The sequence below is a fragment of the Budorcas taxicolor genome, chromosome 1, assembly GCF_023091745.1.
Source record: "Budorcas taxicolor isolate Tak-1 chromosome 1, Takin1.1, whole genome shotgun sequence".
NCBI lineage: Eukaryota > Metazoa > Chordata > Mammalia > Artiodactyla > Bovidae > Budorcas > Budorcas taxicolor.
In genome coordinates, this window is record NC_068910.1 from 45970091 (window position 1) to 45989206 (window position 19116).

General features: G+C 46.1%; 1 protein-coding gene across 1 annotated transcript; it reads left to right on the plus strand.

Annotated features, from left to right (window-relative positions):
- Window positions 1-443: 443 nt before the first annotated feature.
- Window positions 444-3973, plus strand: LYZL4 (lysozyme like 4). Its single transcript, XM_052648739.1, has 4 exons — window positions 444-582; window positions 687-836; window positions 1499-1577; window positions 3904-3973. The coding sequence occupies exons 1-4, from the start codon at window positions 444-446 to the stop codon at window positions 3971-3973; spliced, it is 438 nt and encodes a 145-aa protein (XP_052504699.1).
- Window positions 3974-19116: the final 15143 nt, after the last annotated feature.

Sequence of the window (19116 nt, forward strand, 5' to 3'; positions counted from 1 at the left end):
AAGAGGTGTGAAAGGAGAGGCTCTGTGAGGCGAAGGGACTGCTCTGCCATTTCCAATGAATCAGTGGCACTTCTGGACTGGACCAGGTCTCCCTGTGAGGACAAGAGACAAGGTCCCTGGAGTTTCGTTTGTAGAAAGTCTGGGGTCAAGACAGCGTAAAGGTTAAGGCCACAGCTCAGAATTTGTATTCCAGGATAAAAAGCAGTGGTGGAATAATCCAATATGACAGTAGCCGTTGTGTTAGTCACGGCAGGACTCTGATGAACTAAGTATTGTGGTTAAGTCAGGAAGGCCTCTCCATTTTCTGAACATACCGAGTCATATACCCACAGACCCACAGACCCACAGCACCCTTCTCTTCTGCCAGGGTCCCTGTGATCTCAGTGGGGATTGCTTGTGACTCCATCCTCTCCCCTACCAGCCAGCACCCTGAGCTCAGGAGGATGAAGGCGTCCATGGTGCTGTCTCTTATTGGGTACCTGGTGGTTCCAAGTGACACTGCGGTTCTAGGGCGCTGCGTGGTGGCTAAGAAGCTCCATGAAGGAGGCCTGAGTGATTTTGAGGGCTACAGCCTTGAAAACTGTGAGTGGCCCCTCTCAACCCTTCTCCTCACCTCTTTAACCACTAGCTCCTTTCCAGGCTTCCCCAGTGTTCCTCTGAGCCATACCCTGTCTGTTCCATCTTAGGGGTGTGCCTGGCTTATTTTGAGAGCAAGTTCAACCCTATGGCTGTCTATGAAAACTCGCGCAGTGACTTCATCGGCTATGGCCTCTTTCAGATCCGCAACCATGACTGGTGTGACCACGGCAGGAACCGCTGCCACATGTCTTGCTCTGGTAGGTCCCTCCTTCCATGCTGGGGGCTGTGGAGGGTGGAGGGCAGCCACGTTGAGCTCAGGGGGCTGCTTTCCCAGTGACCAGAGTTTACAAGTTTGGAGCTGAGAGGAGGAGGGCCTGGCGGAGGCTGGGCTGAGCCAAATCCAGAATGGGGTCACAGGAGGCTATGCCGCACTGCCCAGAGTCCACAGGGAGAGAGGGCTGTGGGCTTCGTGGCCTGGGATGCAGCGAGGGAGACTCATGTCCAGATGGGCAGAGAAGGAGGCAAGGAGGAGCATGAGGGGTGAGACCAGGCAGCTCTGGCTAGGCCTAGTATAACTGACACTCTTCCTCAAGGGAAGCAGAGGCTGCTACTTTGACAGGTGGAAGTGATCACTGGGAGAAGACAGGCCTGTACTGTATACCTCATAAGAAGATGATGTGTGTTTATCTCCAGAATCCAATGGGAGAAATATGCAACTATCTGTAGTAGAGGTGGTATGGGGTGTTGTGATGAAACTATGGTAGAATAAATACCCTGAAAAAACCCTCCTAAGAGATAAAATGTAAAAAAAAAGAATAAAAACCCTCTCTAACGTGAGCTCCTGGTAGCTCCCTTGATATCCCTCTGACTTAGCTGCTGAGTGGTGACGTGGTATCATTCCACTTCATTTTCTTCACAGCTTTACTGAATCCAGATTTAAAGAGGACAATTGAATGTGCCAAGATAATTGTAAAAGGAAAAAGAGGGATGGGAGCATGGTAAGTAGCCTGTGTTCCTGACTTTCACCCACACGTCAGGTCCCATTAGTGTGTGACTTTAGATGGGTGGTGGTGGTGGTGGTTTAGTTGCTAAGTTGTGTCTGACTCTTTGTGGCACCAGGGACCGTAGCCCACTAGGCTCCTCTGTCCGTGGGATTTCCCATGTGAGAATACTGGAGTGGGTTGCCATTTCCTTCTTCAGGGGAATCTTCCCAATCCAGGTATCGAACCCACATATCCAGCAGTGCAGGTGGTCTCCTGCATTGCAGGCGGATTCTTTACCACTGAGCCACCAGGGAAACTCATCATGTTGCTTATGTCCTAGAGAACACATGGAGAAGGAAATGGCAACCCACTCCAGTGTTCTTGCCTGGAGAATCCTAGGGACAGAGGAGCCTGGTGGGCTGCCGTCTATGGAATCGCACAGAGTCAGACACGACTGAAGTGACTTAGCTGCGGCGGCATCCTATGCAGGAAGAAGGCAATGGCACCCCACTCCAGTACTCTTGCCTGGAAAATCCCACGGACGGAGGAGCCCGGTAGGCTACAGTCCATGGGGTCGCTAAGAGTTGGACACGACTGAGCGACTTCACTTTCACTTTTCACTTTCCTGCATTAGAGAAGGAAATGGCAACCCACCCCAGTGTTCTTGCCTGGAGAATCCCAGTGACGGGGGAGCCTGGTGGGCTGCCGTCTATGGGGTCGCACAGAGTCGGACATGACTGAAGCAACTTAGCAGCAGCAGCAGCATCCCATGCAAAGCGCTAAGCCAGGCTTGTAGGTTATACCTGAGCAAATGAAACCCAGTCCCCACCTTTACAGGGTTTATAGGGCAGTGTTGCTTTTACGTGTCTCATACATCTCCTAGTTAGATGCGTAGCAACCAAGATGGAGCCAAGATTAAGATGAAAGACTGTAAAGAAATCAAACCATGTTTTTCTCTCTGCTGGAACAGTGCCTGGCACAAAATAACCTATATTAAGTTTTTGTTAAATAAATCATAAAATAGAATTGTCATTTCAAAAATGCTTAACTGTTAGTCCTTCTTGAAACTTACGTTGATATGAAAAGTGAGATAGGGAATCCAGCTTCGTATTTTTCAAATGCTAGTCAGTAGTCTTGACATCACTTATGCCTTAACCCATTTTCTCACTAATAGATTGCATTTTAAAGAGGGAATCCTCTTGTTAATGTTAACTGTCTTCTGAGTGTTTGAAATATCTTTCATACATAGTCTTGACTTTCCAGTTAATTTGGAAGCTTGGCTGGCCCCCTAGGGTAAGCACTAATGAGATAAAATCATCTTTGTTGTGTGGCGCTAAGTAGAAATGTGTTGGGCCAGGCTGATCAAGCTTTCTCACTTCCCCAGAATTCCCAGTGGAGTGAGCTCTTATTAAGTTAATAAGCTGCAGTGGCTTTTCCAAAGCTCAGATCAGGCTGCTCTGTGAAGCTGGTGTGGACAGGATGGGAGAAGACCCAGGCCACCCCTCCTTCCTCCTCGACGTCCTCAGGAGTCCCATCTGCAATGCCTGCTCAGGGCTAAGGAGGGTGCTGTGATTTCTGCAAATATGTCTCTGCATGCTCTCCCTGCTGCTTTGCAGCCACGAGGGGCCAGGGGACCCCAGCCCCTGTTCCAACTGTGGGACAACCTAACATGGAACCTCATACCCGACCAAGGGATGAGATGAACTAAAAGGATGTCTAATGGTCTGCAGCTGGCCTGGTGATTCCAACAGCTTCTGGGATAAGAGAGGAGGACGTGGGGTCTGGAAGCTGGCCAAGGGGCTGGGAATAGGCAGGGTCATGTTTACAGGCACCAGGAGAAAAGGGTAGAGAAACTCAGTCCAGCTGACCTAGGGTTGAGGGTTGAGGAGCTGGAAGGAATTTTGGAAGGTGAAGGGTGAAACAGGTGCATGGAAAGGGCCCTGGCTTGGGGACAGGGGTTCCCATTTCAGAACTAGAATCTGCCGAGTACTCACCACATATGTCACAGAACTTCTCCGATGCTCCCTTCAGGGAGGTTAAAAATGCCTTGCAGGACTGGAGAAGGATTTCACAGTTCACAGCTCAGCCTCCCCATCTCACAGTGTGGGGTTTATGAGAAAGGGGGTGTTGTATAGCAGATGGAGGGAGCACTCATGCTCACGCCTGCGAGGGTTGGAGGAACCATGGAGAGAGACGTACTTGGGATGCACAAAAGCCTTCAGAACTGTGCCCACTCAAATGCTCCAGGCATCAGGCAAGGGGTGTAAATGGGCCAGTGGGGGTTGAGCTGCAATATAGGGAGCCCTCTCTGGTTCACGCTCCCCGGCCTTCTTCCCTGTAGGCCCTCTTGGACTCTCAACTGCCAGCACTCTGACACTCTGGCACGGTGGCTGGACGGATGCAAGCTGTAGCTGCTGGGAAAGCCCTCGCCATACTTGCTGCTGGCATCTTCCTAGTGGAGATGCTTTCCTGCTTCACTGCCTGTACTTATCCTGTTGATTATCCCACCGCTGGATGCTCTAGAGGGAAGACGGCAAAAGTTTGTTTCATTTGGGGATGCAGGATGCAGAATAAACTGCTAGTTGTTCAACCTAGCCCAAAGGGCTCTGCTTGTCCTATTGTACTGTGATTGTTATGGTGGACACTGTTATTCACCATTATCATGCTTCCTTATTGTTCCTTATTCCTTAATTTCAGGTGAAGGACTTCCCCCCCCGTCCCGCCCTCAAACATTAACTGCTGCTTCCCAAGTAGGGAGATGATGGTCCAATTTTTTATTTAAAACAAGTTTTATTAATTTTGACCACACCCTGTGGCATGTGGGATCTTAGTTTCCTGACCGGGGATCGAATTTGGCCCCCTGTATGGGGAGCGTGGAGTCTTAGACACAGGGAAGTCCCTTCTTGCACTTTTAAAATTAAACAATATACATTTAATAGGTAAAACTTGGAGAGTACAAAGTCATAAAGAAGGAAACTTAAAATGCTCATCATCCCCCCACTGGAAGCAGTTTTCATTACTGTTTTGTAGACACAGTTGAGGGTACCGTGCAATAGGGATGGTTAGTGTTAGTCTGTTCATATCCCTTTCCTGCTTCAGGGTGGGTGTGGACACATTTTTTTTTCCATATAAGCTTGAACTCCTACTGTGTACACAGTTCTGTATCTTGCTTATTTTTTTCACTTCATATTTTGTGGTCTAACATTTCCAAAATTGAAGGCAGGAAGATAAGGGAATGACAGAGGATAGTTGGATGGCATCACCAACTCAACGAACATGAGTTTGAGCAAACTCCGGGAGCTGGTGAAGGACAGGGAAGCCTGGCGTGCTGCAGTTCATGGAGTAGCAACGAGTTGGACACGACTGAGTGACTGAACAACTACAACATTTCCATGACTTAGACGGGGATCCCAGCACCATTTTTAACAACCGCATGATCTCCATTTAGTGGACAAACTATAACGTAGTTTACACACGACTGTTTATACCCGCTCTTGTTACTCCATTTGATCTCTACAAGGACAAAACAAAATAATGTGATGAAATGAATCACGGCTGTCTGACAGTCAGGCAACACTGAGAGCAAGTCAGCCCTGGGTTTCGTGTGCATCCCGGTCTCTTTCAGAAAGCCGAAGAAAGAGCTGCAAGTGAGAATTTCAGAGGCAGAACTTCTCCTCACTCTCAGCTCTGACTGATCAGCTTAATCAGTTGGTTTTATATGGCTTCCCCACCTCCAGGGGAAAGGGTGTTTGATAGCTCCTGCCCACACAGCACGAATCATACAGTGAAATTCCTGCTGGCAGCCTCCCTTGCTGCTGAGGTCACTGAGACGCTTTGGAGACCGTGAGAGCTCCTCATTGAGCTGGGGACACACACCATCTCCAAGGGTGGGGCTGCATGTGATAATGCACCTGATTTCAACCCAACTTTATCCCAGACATTAATGACCACCTACAATTGATAAAAACTATCTCCTCAAGAGCCACATCCATTGGGCTGCCGCCTCCTTCCAGCCCATTACTTCTGCCACGGCTCGTCATGATCCTCTAATGGCCACTTGTGTCAACATGGGCATGAGGCTTGAGGACAAAGCAAATGTTAATGTATCGATCAGACTGCCCTCTCTAGGATTTCCCAGCGCCGTCTCCTGGTGTGATGCTCTCAAAGCCACTGATAACGGGCATTACAATGAGCTCTCATCCTGGGGCCAGATCTCGCTGTCTGGTTTATTTATTTATTTATGGTTGTGCTGGGTCTTCATTGCTGCACAGGTTTTTCTCTAGTTGTGGCGAGCCAGGGCTACTCTTCATTGCAGTGCACAGGCTTCTCATAGCCGTGGCTTCTCTTGTGGAGCACAGGCTGAGCACAGGCTGCAGGGCATGGGGGCTTCAGAAGCTGTGGCTCCCAGGTCCTAGAGAACCGGCTCATTAGTTGTGGTACACAAGCTTAGCTGCTCTGCGGCATGTGGGATCTTTCCAGAGCAGGGATTGAACCCATATCTCCCGCACTGGCAGGTGGATTCTACACCACTGAGCCAACCAGGAAAGCCGCCCTCCCTGTCTGGTTTACAGAATGATCAAAGCTAGATTTTAAAAATCTCGTGAACAATGACTCCTGGGGTCTCCCTGCTGTGGTCAGTGGCTAAGACTCTGCACTTCCACTGTAAGGGGGCCTGGGTTCCATTCCTGATCAGGGAACTAGATTCTGCTGCAACTAAGACCCAGCATGGCCAAATAAATAAATAAAAATAAATACTAACCAAACAAAAAAAAAATGACTCCTGTTACTGTTACTTCTATCACTAGCAGCTACCATATTAACTCCAGTTTTACAAAATAATATACTGAGGCCTTTACTTGCAATATTTTCAGACCTTGCAAAACCTTACAAGGCAAATATGAATCATAACTATATCACAAGTGGGGAAATTGGGGTTTGGAGGGGCTAAAAAACTTGACTTTACTCCAGCCTGGTAGGTGATGGGGATGTAATGGGTATCCTCTCAAAACCTATCACTTTCTCACACAGCCCCTCCAAACTCTGGTACTGTATCAGTGTTAATTTTCCATCCCATTAATTAGCTGGAAAATCAAGTCTCCAGTTTTTGAATGAAAGACTTGGTATTGAAGAAGCTTTAGGCAACTGACACAAAACAATGGGTCACTGTCAGAGTGCTCAGAGGCTTGAAATTGAGGCCCCAGGAGATGAAGTAACTTTCTCAACTACAGAAAAATCAGTAAAGAAGGCAGTGTGGTGACCTGTAATGTTTCCACACTTGTGTCACCATGAAAATCACCTGCACTGGCTGTTAAAATGCTGATTCCCGGGCCATGCCCTTTCTGGCCTGTGAAGTATTGATGTGCACCAGTTATGAGATGGGGAATGTCTATTACCTCCATTCTGCCTTCTAAATGTCTGCAAATGTAGCTCAGTGGAGAAGCCAAACCTGCATCTGAAACCCTATTGGTACAGGTACCTCCCAGGCCCCCAGCTCCTCCTACTTCAGGAAGAACAAAGAAGCAGGGGTGTTGCTCATGATGCCTCAGTGGGAGATTTATTTACTACAACAAGGGGGAAGTGGGAGGGTGGGATGAACTGGGAGATTGGGACTGACATATATACACTGTTATGTGTAAAGCAGATAACTAATGAGAACCTACTATATAGCACAGGGAACTACTCAATGCTCTGCGGTGACCCACACGGGAAGGAAACCCCAAAGAGACGGGATATATGTATACAGATAACTGATTCACTTTGCTGTACGGTAGAAACCAACACAACATTGTAAAGCAACTATACTCCAATAAAAGTTAATAAGAAAAGAGACAAAAAGGATTGTAAGTCCTCAGAGGTCTGATTTAATTTGGTTAATTTGTTAAGTACTTATTGTAGCAAAAAACTTTAATGTACTTTGTTTCTTCTATTTATGTATTTATTTTTGGCTGTACTGCATCTTTGTTTTTTTTAATTTATTTGTTTTTAAATGAAGGATAATTGCTTTACAGAATTGTGTTCGTGTGTCTTTGTTGCTTTGCGCAGACTTTCTCTAGTTGCAGCGAGGGGGGCTACTCTCTAGTTGTGGTGTGCAGGCTTCTCATTGCAGTGGCTTCTTGTTGTGGAACACAGGCTCTAGGCAAGCAGGTTCAAAAGTTGTGGTGCATGGGCTTAGCTGTTCTGTGATACGTGGGTTCATCCCAGACCAGAGATTGAACCCATGTCGGCTGAAATGGCAGGCAAATTCTTATCCACTGAGCCATCAGGGAAGTCCACTTTGTTTCTTTTGATTATTTTTACATCGCTCTGTAAGCTCATAATATAAAGAGCAAAATAGACATTACTGTGAAAGAGATGACTCCTCGTTGTCAGTGGCTTCGAGAGCACCACGCCAGGAGCTGGTGTTGGGAGACCTTGCCACTATTGCATCTCCAGGAACAACAGCTCACAAAGCTGGCATGGATGAGCCTTCATAGGTTCTGTCTACACCACATGTCCTCATCCTCTTCGCCATCCCTGAGAGATATAGGGGAGAGTCCAATTTTGACTACGTCCATCACATTCTCTGTCCTTGAACTGAGGGGCTGGACCTTGGGTTGCTGAGTCATGGACAAGTCAGTTCACTAAAGAGGTCATCAGCAAACCTACTGCTGAGTCCACATACCTGCCCTGGCTCTTGTCCATCTCCAGCCTTTGGTTGGCTGTTCCTTTTTACTCTGTGGGATCCAGCAGTACTTACACAGTGTGTACTCTGTCACTCAATTGTGTTCAACTCTTCGTGACCCTTTGGTCTGTAGCCCACCAGGCTCCTCTATCAACAGGTTTTTTCAGGCAAGAATACTGGAGTGGGTGGCCATTTCCTCCTCCAGGGGATCTTCCTGACCCAGGGATTGAATCAGTCTTTTGTGTCTCCTGCACTGCAGGCAGATTCTTTACCACACTGGGGAAGCATTTATATAGTACGTACTGCTTTTTGTTTAAGATAGCCAGAATAGGCTTGTCTCACATGCCATCCTAAGAAACTTAATCCAATGGAGAATTAAGAAAAAAAAAAACAACCCAAAAACAAAAACCAAGAAACAAAACAGCAGATGATTTACACCAGTGAAGGTTCTAAGAGATGCTATTATATAATCAAGGTTCCCAGCTCTGTGTCTGCACAAAGTAGGTCATCAATATACACGATACGTACCTCATCTCCCTTCCTGGTTTCCTTCTCTTGGGTGGCTACTCAAGAGATATACTTATTACCTCAAGAGGCCAGAAGGCTCTGGAGTGTTGTCCTACTGTTCCAGGAGCCCACAGTCCTCTGCCCATCTCATCTCCATACTAATGCAATTTCTGAGCATGATATATTGTAATTGTGGCAAAAAATTCTGGAAGATTTATCAAGTTCCCTAGTTCTTATAGGTCAGGGACAATTTCTTATAAATTCTTGCTTTTGCTAAACACTTTAATATGCCATTGTCTAGGCAACAGAATTTTCCTCAATTAGATTTTAAGGCTAATAGGGGGAAGAACTTTCCCCCTTCCTCTCCAACACTAACAGGAAAGGCCATAAGTCCTGATCAAGAGCAAAATTTGCTGGTGCCTTGTAGGGGAACTTCAAATGTGATTCTGTTTTGCAGCAGAACTGAGTCCTACCTCCTGCCCCAGACCTGATGTCTTGCTGAGGCAGTGGGGGCTGCCAGTGGGAAGAGCCCTCAGTCACAGTGGACCCCACAGTGCAGTCCCAGTACTGCCCAAACAGAGAGTCTCCCACCAGGGCACACTGACCCCTGAGAATGAGGCACTCATCCGGTTCTGATCATCAGCCACACACGCTCAGAAATTCCGTCTTTTAAGTCCCAGAAGTTACTATTGCTGGAATAAACATGACCAGTGAGGGAGCTGAGAACAAACCAGAAAGAAATTTACTAGTTTCAAGCAGCCTAGAGGTTGACAGCCATGAGGGGAAACGTTCTCTGGAGGCATTGCTCCTCAGGAAGCCAGTTTATTCACTGGTGCCTGGGTGAACATGAACTCGGAAAGTGAGATATTAATGGTTCCAGTGTCTTTCTTGGGCAGAGGTTGGGCAGGCCCCACGAACAGGCAACTTCTGCCTCTCTTTCAGGCTTCCCTGGTCTATCAACCTTCACTGAGGGACCCATTGTCCCCACAAAGGGGTGACGCGGCTGTGGGCCTGGGGCCTCTGCACTTCTGTTTACCGGGTCTGGAGCTATTTCCTGGTGTAACTCTCAGGACACCCTTAATTCCTTTCTTTCTACACCCTCGGGTCTCTCTCTCTCTTTTTTTTTTTTGGCTGCACTATGAGGCATGTGGGGTCAGTAAAGAATCTGCCTGCAGTGCAGGAGACCTGGGTTCAGTCCCTGGGTGGGGAAGATCCCCTGGAGAAGAAAAAGGCAACACACTCCAGTATCCTTACCTGGAAAATCCCATGGGCAGAGGAGCTTTGTGGGCTTCAGCTCATGGGGTCGCAAAGAGTCGGGCACAACTGAGCAACTGACACTTGCTGAGGCATGTGGGATCTTAGTTCCCTGACCAGGGATTGAAACGCGTGCCCCACTGCAGTGGAAGCCTGGAGTCTAAGCCACTGGACCCCCCAGGGAGGTCCCTAGGGGGTCTCTTTTAGTCATCTGCAGATAGAAGTTGGTTTGGATGGGACTTGAGAATGGGCAGGAGGGAGGAATTAAGGTTGACTCAGGTTAGAGATTTGGTGGCAGGCTGGGCAGTGGCACCATTCTGAGTAGCGTGACAACAGTCCCCGTGTATGGAGGGCTGTGCTATGGACCTCAGAATCCTCACCTCATTTAATTTCCCAGTGTTCCTATGAGGAAAGTACCAGTATATTTCCCAATAGGCTGAATGGCAACTTTGATAAATTTGCTTGTTTTGTTTAATCATTTCATTTTAATTGAAGTTTTCATTTTGTCTTTGTAGCAGCATTTAAAAGGAGCATGCAGCGCGTCCTTGCTCCCATTTCCTGCTGCTGCTGCTGTGGGAGCCTAAGGGTGGAGAGAGGGAAGATGGAGGGAAGGGAGAGTAATATATTCTTTAATAAGGAGAATTCTTATGAGCATATTCTTCATTCATGCTTTCTTATTCATACGGATAACGTATTTATGAGAGTCTTCATAATAAAGAGCACAGTCTCATAAACGTATTCTCCTTATGTATCCCCCAGCCCTCACCCCAGCCTGCCTCTCTTTACTCCTCTTTCTCCCCTTAATCTCCTCCCCGCTTGGTGCTTCAATCTCCAGTTGCAGCAGCAGAGAGCCTGGAAGACAAGAGCTAAATATCCCATAAAATCCTGTTATGGGGACCAGATGAGAGCTGATCAACAAAAACAGGATCCTTCAAAGAATCAAGTGATTTGGTGAATCACTTATTTGGCAGACCGGCTCTTAGTATTTTGCACAAACTGAACATTTCACTTGGGTTTTGGCAAACTGCCCAGGTTAAGTGACCTGAAGTCCTTTTCCAGATAAGGAAGCAGAGGCTGGGGAAGTCGAGGAAGTTGTCTGAGGTCACAGTAACAAATGTGAGATTCACAACATTAAAAAGGCTGGTTAGAGCATAAATTGGTGTCTTTGTTTTATTCAGCAGGATAAGACCACAGGGGAGAGGACAGTAAACCCAAGAAGGGTTTCCAGAACTGAACTGGGGAAATTGATTTTCTTCTTTTTAAGAACAGTTAAAGATAAATTTGTATTTTAATTTTTAAATGGATAAGTGAAGTGAAGTGAAAGTGAAGTTGCTCAGTCGTGTCCGACTCTTTGTGACCCGTGGACTGTAGCCCACCAAACTCCTCTGTCCATGGGATTCTCCAGGCAAGAATACTGGAGTGGGTTGCCATTTACTTCTCCAGGGAAATGGATAAGAGACAGTATCAAATAAAAATTCCATTGAATTCATCTAAAGAAGGTGATTTTTAAATGTCAAAACCTGAAATGCCTACAAAGACTGGGAAGGTGAGAAAACAATTGAGGGGGTAAAGGGATTCGAAAAAACAGTGCAAAGTGTGTTGCTACCTGGCTCCTGTCACTTGGCATCAAGGACAGGGAGGCATTAGAGATGGGGAAGGTACTGCGGTAAATAGAAAGGGGAGCTGCCATCAGTATTATAGATCCTCTGATTATTCAGAAGAAGCTGGAAATCTTGATTTTGATATCAAATCTCCCTAGCATAAGTGTAATTTCAAATTACTTTTAAATACCATGTAGGGCAATGTAAGGCTTTCCTGGTGGCTTAGATGGTAAAGAATCTGCCTGCAGTGCAGGAGACCCAGGTTCGATCCCTGGGTAGGGAAGATCTCCTGGAAAAGGGAATGGCAACCCACTCCAGTATTCTTGCCTGGAAAATTCCATGGACAGAGGAGCCTGGTGGGTTATAATCCATAGGGTTGCAAAAAGTCAGACATGACTGACTAACACACACACGCACACACCACACACACATGCACCACACACACACACACCACACACAGACACACCACACACACACACACACACACACACATGTGTGCACCAGTGTAAGCAAACCTGCATGGTGGATCTAGTCTCTAAACTTGTAGTCTTATCAGTTAGTGGGCATGGAACCATCACCAAGTCTGGAATTGGAGTCAAAACAATGGTTTCCATGTGGCTGTGGGGATTCTGCAAATTCTGATTATTCTAAAGAGTAGATAAAGAGGTCAAGAAATAACCTCAATTGTCACAAGAACATAATTTTACTACTAAAAGGAAATCAATTTCAAATATACTACCTTGTACATGAAGTGAAGAATTTAAAGGCTTTGGAACCTGAGAAATCAGGTGCTGAATCCCAGACCTCTCTCTTAATGCTCTGTGCAGCCTTGAGCAAGTCAATTAACCTCTTGGTGTCTTTACTTCCTTATATCTGAATTCTTACGAGGCTTCAACACAATAGAATACAAAAATCAAGGTAACTGGCACATGGGAGATTCTCAAGAAATGATGCTTGCTAAAAGAGCAATAGAGATCATTATCACTGATGATAATGATCATGATTATTATCATTACATATATTTATAAACTCTGAGGAAAGTTCTAATTAAACTTGTGTTCTAAAAGCTCTTTTCCTGGGTGATTTTCCCATGATACTGGAGAGGCATTTTAATGTTACTTTCTCATTTCATTATACGTATATATGGAAGTCACAAAGCCTAGCACTTTTTGGTAATTCTATCTGCAAAGCACTCAGGGAACTCAAGTAATCCATTCAAATCCAAGCTCAGTGGGAATTTCCGACATTTGACTTATACAGCATAAAACATCTCCAAATACTGATATCCACTGGCCTTTCAGCAAGGCTGTTCCTTGGGAGGATTTACACAGAATTCAGCCCCTTTCTCAGGCATCAGTTCAGTTCAGTTCAGTTCAGTCGCTCAGTCGTGTCCGACTCTTTGCGACCCTATGAATCACAGCACAGGCCTCCCTGTCCATCACCAACTCCCAGAGTTCACTCAGACTCACATCCATCGAGTCAGTGATGCCATCCAGCCGTCTCATCCTCTGTCGTCCCCTTCTCCTCCTGCCCCCAATCCCTCCCAGCATCAAAGTCTTTTCCAATGAGTCAACTCTGCGCATGAGATGGCCAAGGTACTGGAGTTTCAGCTTTAGCATCAGTCCTTCCAAAGAACACCCAGGGTTGATCTTCAGAATGGACTGGTTGGATCTCCTTGCAGTCCAAGGGACTCTCAAGAGTCTTCTCCAACACCACAGTTCAAAAGCATCAATTCTTTGGCTCTCAGCTTTCTTCACAGTCCAACTCTCACATCCATACATGACCACTGGAAAAACCATAGCCTTGACTAGATGGACCTTTGTTGGCAAAGTAATGTCTCTGCTTTTGAATATGCTATCTAGGTTGGTCATAACTTTTCTTCCAAGGAGTAAGCGTCTTTTAATTTCATGGCTGCAGGCATAGGGCTCCTTAATTCTGTTGTCCACCCCTCCCATGTTGCCCATCTCTTATTGTGCTATTCAGCTCAGCTCAGTCTGCAATCACTGCATTTTATAAGTGGTAATCTTTCAGGCAGTCCTCCCAGGACCTGTGCATGCACACACACACATGTATGTGCGCTATCTCCCGCTTCCATGCTTGGGGTGGATCTAAAGAGCTGGTATTGAGTGCTGAATGAGGGCATGTGTGGGAAACAGGGACCCTTATGTTTTGAAAAGAGTGAGGAAATCACCGTAGTCCCAAGTCATTCCTGCAGAGAGAAAGCTGACCTGCCTCACACCCTGGCCAGTGCCCAGGAACACAAGACTTGGGGCTCCAGAACACTTGATGACAAGTGTCCACGATCTATCACCTCACTCCTGACTCATTCCTCACCTCCCAGGGCCATCTGTACCAGTTTCTGCTTTTTAAGTTTAAAAAAAAATTCTTTTTGGCTGCACTGTGTGGCATGTGGGATCTCAGTTTCCCGAAGAGGAATCGAACCCTCGCCCCCTGCACTGGAAGCATGGAGCCTTACCCACTTGACTGCCAGGGAAGCACTGACTTTTAGGTTTTGCACCCTAATTCTAGACCAAGTTCAGACCGGGTATGCTGACTTCTCCTGATGAGTTGTGTGCCCTTAATGCAGATACTGTGGGTGTCTTGCCTTAACCATTCCCATCCATGTGGACCCCATGATGTCCCAGCAGCTGCAACTTGCTGCTTTAAGAAGCCTTTCTCTGACTGCTTAAACCTACTTGACACAAGGAGCAAGTAATGCTGGGAAATTAAGCCCTGCTCCCCAGCAGCCCTCAACGAGTGGTGGATGGTCACCGGGGTAGATGACTACTCCACCTTGCCAAGGTGTGTTCCACCTGCTTTCCAGAGGTCCCAAAGGGGCTGAACTCTAATTGCACACAGGGGTAGCCCACACATTAAACACTCCCTTTTCTGACTCACTTCCCCACTCTCACACTGATGTTTCCCAAGACCACCTCACAAATAGTCTCCTTGGCTCTGAAGGAGCCCAGCCTGAGACAGCCCTCTGTCTCAGGATGATACAGAGAAACATCATCCTCACTGACCACCTTTATGTGTCAGACACAATATTCACCTCATGTCAGCTCCCTCAGGTGGATGCTGTTAAAACTCCCACTTTACAAGTGAGAAAATGAGGCCACAGGGTCAGTAAGTGGCAGAGCTGCGATTTGAACTCACATCTTTCTGGCTCCAAAAGTCCCGTGGGTCCCATCACAAGACACTCACCTGATTCCTTCTGTCTCTCCTGCCTATTTAAACCTCGCTATCAGGACAGAAGTGGGCATGGTTGACCAGTTACTGTGAGACCAATTATCACCACAAATAAAGAGCAGGGAATTATAAATTGGGAACCAAGTGTACCAAGACAGCTGGCTTCAGCCCACAGAGGCAGGCAGGCAGCACCATTATTTTGAGAATCCTCCTGGGCGCAGAAAAACAGCCTTCGTGTCTGTGGAGGTTGGCACAGGGATGCTGATGTCTTCCCCAGCAACAGGCTGTGTAGGAAGACCCAGTGGAAAAACCCAGCCTGGGCCCTCTCTGGTCTGTCACTTCTTATAAGAAACAGGGGACTAACAATTTGGAGTCTGGGCTTCTAACTCCCAACCTTCCCTTAATCGTCTGTGTGAATTTTGGCTTCTTGCTTCTCCACTCAGGACCTTGGTTCATGGGTTACATGTCCTCAAGCTACAAGCACAGACCAACACAGTCCCCTCAACTGCTGCAGGAAGGGTTGAGTGAATTTTAAGAGTGGTGCTTCATTTGAAATGTTTCTCCCATAAAGCTTAGCCCGTGGCTGACCCCAGACCCAATTACATCTTTGGACAGGGTAAATAAACTGGTGTCCCACTTGGGCTCTCTCTGCTCCCCCTTGAGTGATGGCCTCAATGAGGGCCCCCTGGTAGGGGAATAAGTCATAGCAGCTCGTAGAAAAAGGTAAATCTCCTCCAGACTAGAGGCAACTGCTTCCAGTATTGCAGAGGGGAAGGGCATGCCCAGAGAACCAAGAAGGGCTTTATAGAAAGACATGCTGCTTGGCTGAAGTTCTGAAAGGTATATAAGACTTTTTTTTTTTTTTTGAGATGAAACAGGATGTTCCAGACAAAGCAAAGGTCCCTGACATTGACCAGGGCACACGCTCTTTCATTTAGAAGCAGCAGAGGCCATCAGAAAACAAAAGGATAATGGGGAAAGGCTGAATTCAAGCATTCAGATTGTGTGAGAGAGCTTCTGAATTCAGACAGAATGGTCAACTCCGCAGAGGAGACTTGGCCTGTGAGCTCTACCAGTTAGGACTATGTGACAAGCCACAGAAATCAATTCTGACTTTAGCAAAGAGAAGAATTTATTAGGAGGATGTGATGAAGCTTGCAAAAGTGAAGGAAAAACTGACCTGCCAGCCTCAGAAAATACAGGAATCAGGACATCTAGAAGGAAATAATGGTAGGAGTAATGAGCAATGAATTTGTCAGATTGTGCCACAATAAAGCTGCTTAACAAACAGTCCTCAACTCTCAGTGACTCTCAACCTTTGATTTTTCCTGTCCAGGTCCTGGGGGTTGGCTGGGATGGCTCTGTTTCAGGCTCCAGTTGAATTCAGGTGTGCAATACATGTCTCCTCATTCTCCTTGGACTTGGGGCTACCTGGGGCTTGTCTTTTCAAAACAGAAAATAAAAGAGTAAGCCAAACCACAGAAGGGACATTTAAGACCTCTGCTCCTGTCGTGTTCAGGAATACTCCATTGGCGAAAGCAAGTCCCGTGAAGAAAGAGAAGGAAAAATAAGAAGGTGGAAATTCATGAGGGATATGGGTACGTACGTGTGGGAGAAGAGGGTGGTTTTTCAAGGAAAGATACTATAACTACTAAATAAGAGCAATTTGTCAGCAGAATTACAACATGGGGAAGGACAGCCAGGCAGGTTCTGAGGTTCTCTCCTCAGAACCGCAGTGACCCCAGCTTTTTCCAACTTCCTGGGGAATGCCCTGAAAGTGTTAATATCCCCTAAGCCTCATGGTATGGGAGACCCTCTGGTGGTTTTACATTTTCCTGCTCAGACCCAAGTGAAAAGGCTGAACCCCTAGGAAGCACCCTTCATGTTCAAATTCTTGAGTGAAGTATTGAGCCCCGTGGCTTCCCAGTATTGATCACCGGGGAGCACCAGGAGTTGTCTCAGATCACTCAGGGGTTGTGGCACCCAAGTTGAAAGCACCGAGCTTCTAGTCACTCATCAGGATGGGGAGCAAATCTCCCCGAGGCTGTCCCTGAAGCCATTCCCCCACCCCAGCTCTGCATCAGGACTCTGTGAATCTGAGGTTCTCCTGGGAAAACAACCTTGGCTCTTCTTTCTCACTCAGTGCTGTGCCTCTGGCTGCTCTCAAGCTCAAAGCTAAAACTTTTCATTCCCCTGGGTGGTTTTCCTCTCTCGGCCAGGCCACAACTTAGGTTTCTATAAGCAGAGCGCTGGTTGCTAGGTGACAGCCTGGCTCTGGGTTCCAGAGGCAGCCATAGCAGATATGGACTTAAGAATCTGAAGCTTCCTCTTTCAAGACAAAATATGAAAGTTAAAAAAGGAAATAAGACCCTAAATTAATTGGAGGGTTATATAACAACCAGACACAGTCCACATGCCCTTCCCACCACCCTGCCAAGACCAGTGGGATATATTTAAATGTATTTTTCAAAATCGGGGGGAAAAGTAGGAAGTTGATTGATAAATATAGTTGGCTCTTTTGATTGGGAGAGGAAACTTCTAATTACATAGCTTTTCTAAGCTCTGTCAATCAGATCTACACCTTCATTAGCCTCTGAGTCATTAGTGGGACTTATTAAAACAATTAGAGCTGCAGAGAACTGCAGCCATAAGCAGTTCTGACAGCTGTGTTGGAGATTTAAACTTTTCATTAAAACTGGATCGAGGCTCTTACAAATCAATACGGAATAGGCAAGCATTCCAAGTGATAAATGAGCAAAGAACATAAATAGGCAATTCATAAAAGAGCCACAAATGGCCAATAAACAAATGAAAAAAGTTCCAATTCATTGGCAGCTAAGGAAAATATATTAACTATAATGAGAAAGCATTTCTCAAATTTATTAAATGACAAAGCATTTTTAAAATGATAGTATACAGGATGGGCAAATATATAGAATGTCTGCTAATTTTGACACACTGTTGGAATATGGATAGAGCAGTTCTTTCTGGAAAGTAATTTGGCCACATACTGAAAGTGGTAAACACATAAGCATCTTTTGTATGAGCAATGTGGTGTCCTTATTTACAAAGATGTTCACACTGCAATGTTTATAAAAAGGGAAATTTTGAAAAAATATCTAACGGTGGGATGATAGTTAAGTCAAAAGAAAGCATTTAATCCTACAAACCATCTTCCTCTGGATGTGGTAGGAAAGTGGGCAGGGAAGAGGGGCTAGTTCTCATGAGTTGAGCACACATGTGTACCAGGTAGATTCCATGCAGAATCAGGGTGGGGCTTCTTGCCCCCTGGGTGATGGCTGCTTTAGCAGTTGCTTTTCTCTTTTGCTAAGAAACCCAGGGGATTGTAGAATGTGAGGTGATAACCCAGGGTGGAGTTCCTACCTTCAGCCTCACCCTTGGACCCAAGGCCCTGAAGGTAAGGCTGCCTCTTATCACGGATTCATTTTTACTGTCTTTCAAGCCCTGGACAACAGGTGTTTATAGGCGGTGGTGGAGCTGAGTGCTGGTTTTGCTTTGGAGGAGTCACATCCGTGCAGCCGGCACATTGACAGCCTTCATCCATAATGCATGAGGCTGGAGACCCAAACAAAGAGCACATTCATGCGATGGCCTGTGGGAGTTGATTATCCATACAGAAAAATGAGGAACATTTTCTCCTGGAAGAGTTAGCATTTATCATCACTCTGTTTTTGTCATCATCCTAGGCTTTTATTCTTGTGCAATTTTGTACCTTTCAGTGCTTCATGGTTAGGAATGAATCAAACTCAACTCACCGCGTCAACCAGGAACAGCGCAACCCAAGGACACAGAGGATGGGCCTGTGGTGTGGTGGGGAAAGCACTGATCAGGAAACCGGAAGATGAGAACTGCCTCCAGTTTTATGTTCCTTACTAGCTTTGGGTCTCAGCTTGCTTTTGTTTGTAATCCATAAAATAAGACATCTGAATGATATTATAATAATCAAGTGTAGTGTCTGGTATATAATTTGTGTCAAATGTAGCTGCACCAATATTTACCCACCCAAACTCAGATAGGCATGAAATGTAATTTTCTTTGTGTATGCATGTTTCTCTATGTGAATGTATGTTGTATATGGGATATATGACCATATATAATGACCACACACACACATACATATGACCATATCTTGCTTTAAAGTCATTTCCCTCTGAGGGCAGAAAACATCTACATCTATCAGTGAAAGGTAAAACTCTCTCCTGATTTCAGTGTCCCTTTTGTGTAAATATTTAGTTAATTCTAAGTTCAAACTTCATGTCTGGAATGACAATGCTCATCTGTCACGGAGTCTCCTTAACGCCTTTCTTTTCCAAGGAAAATG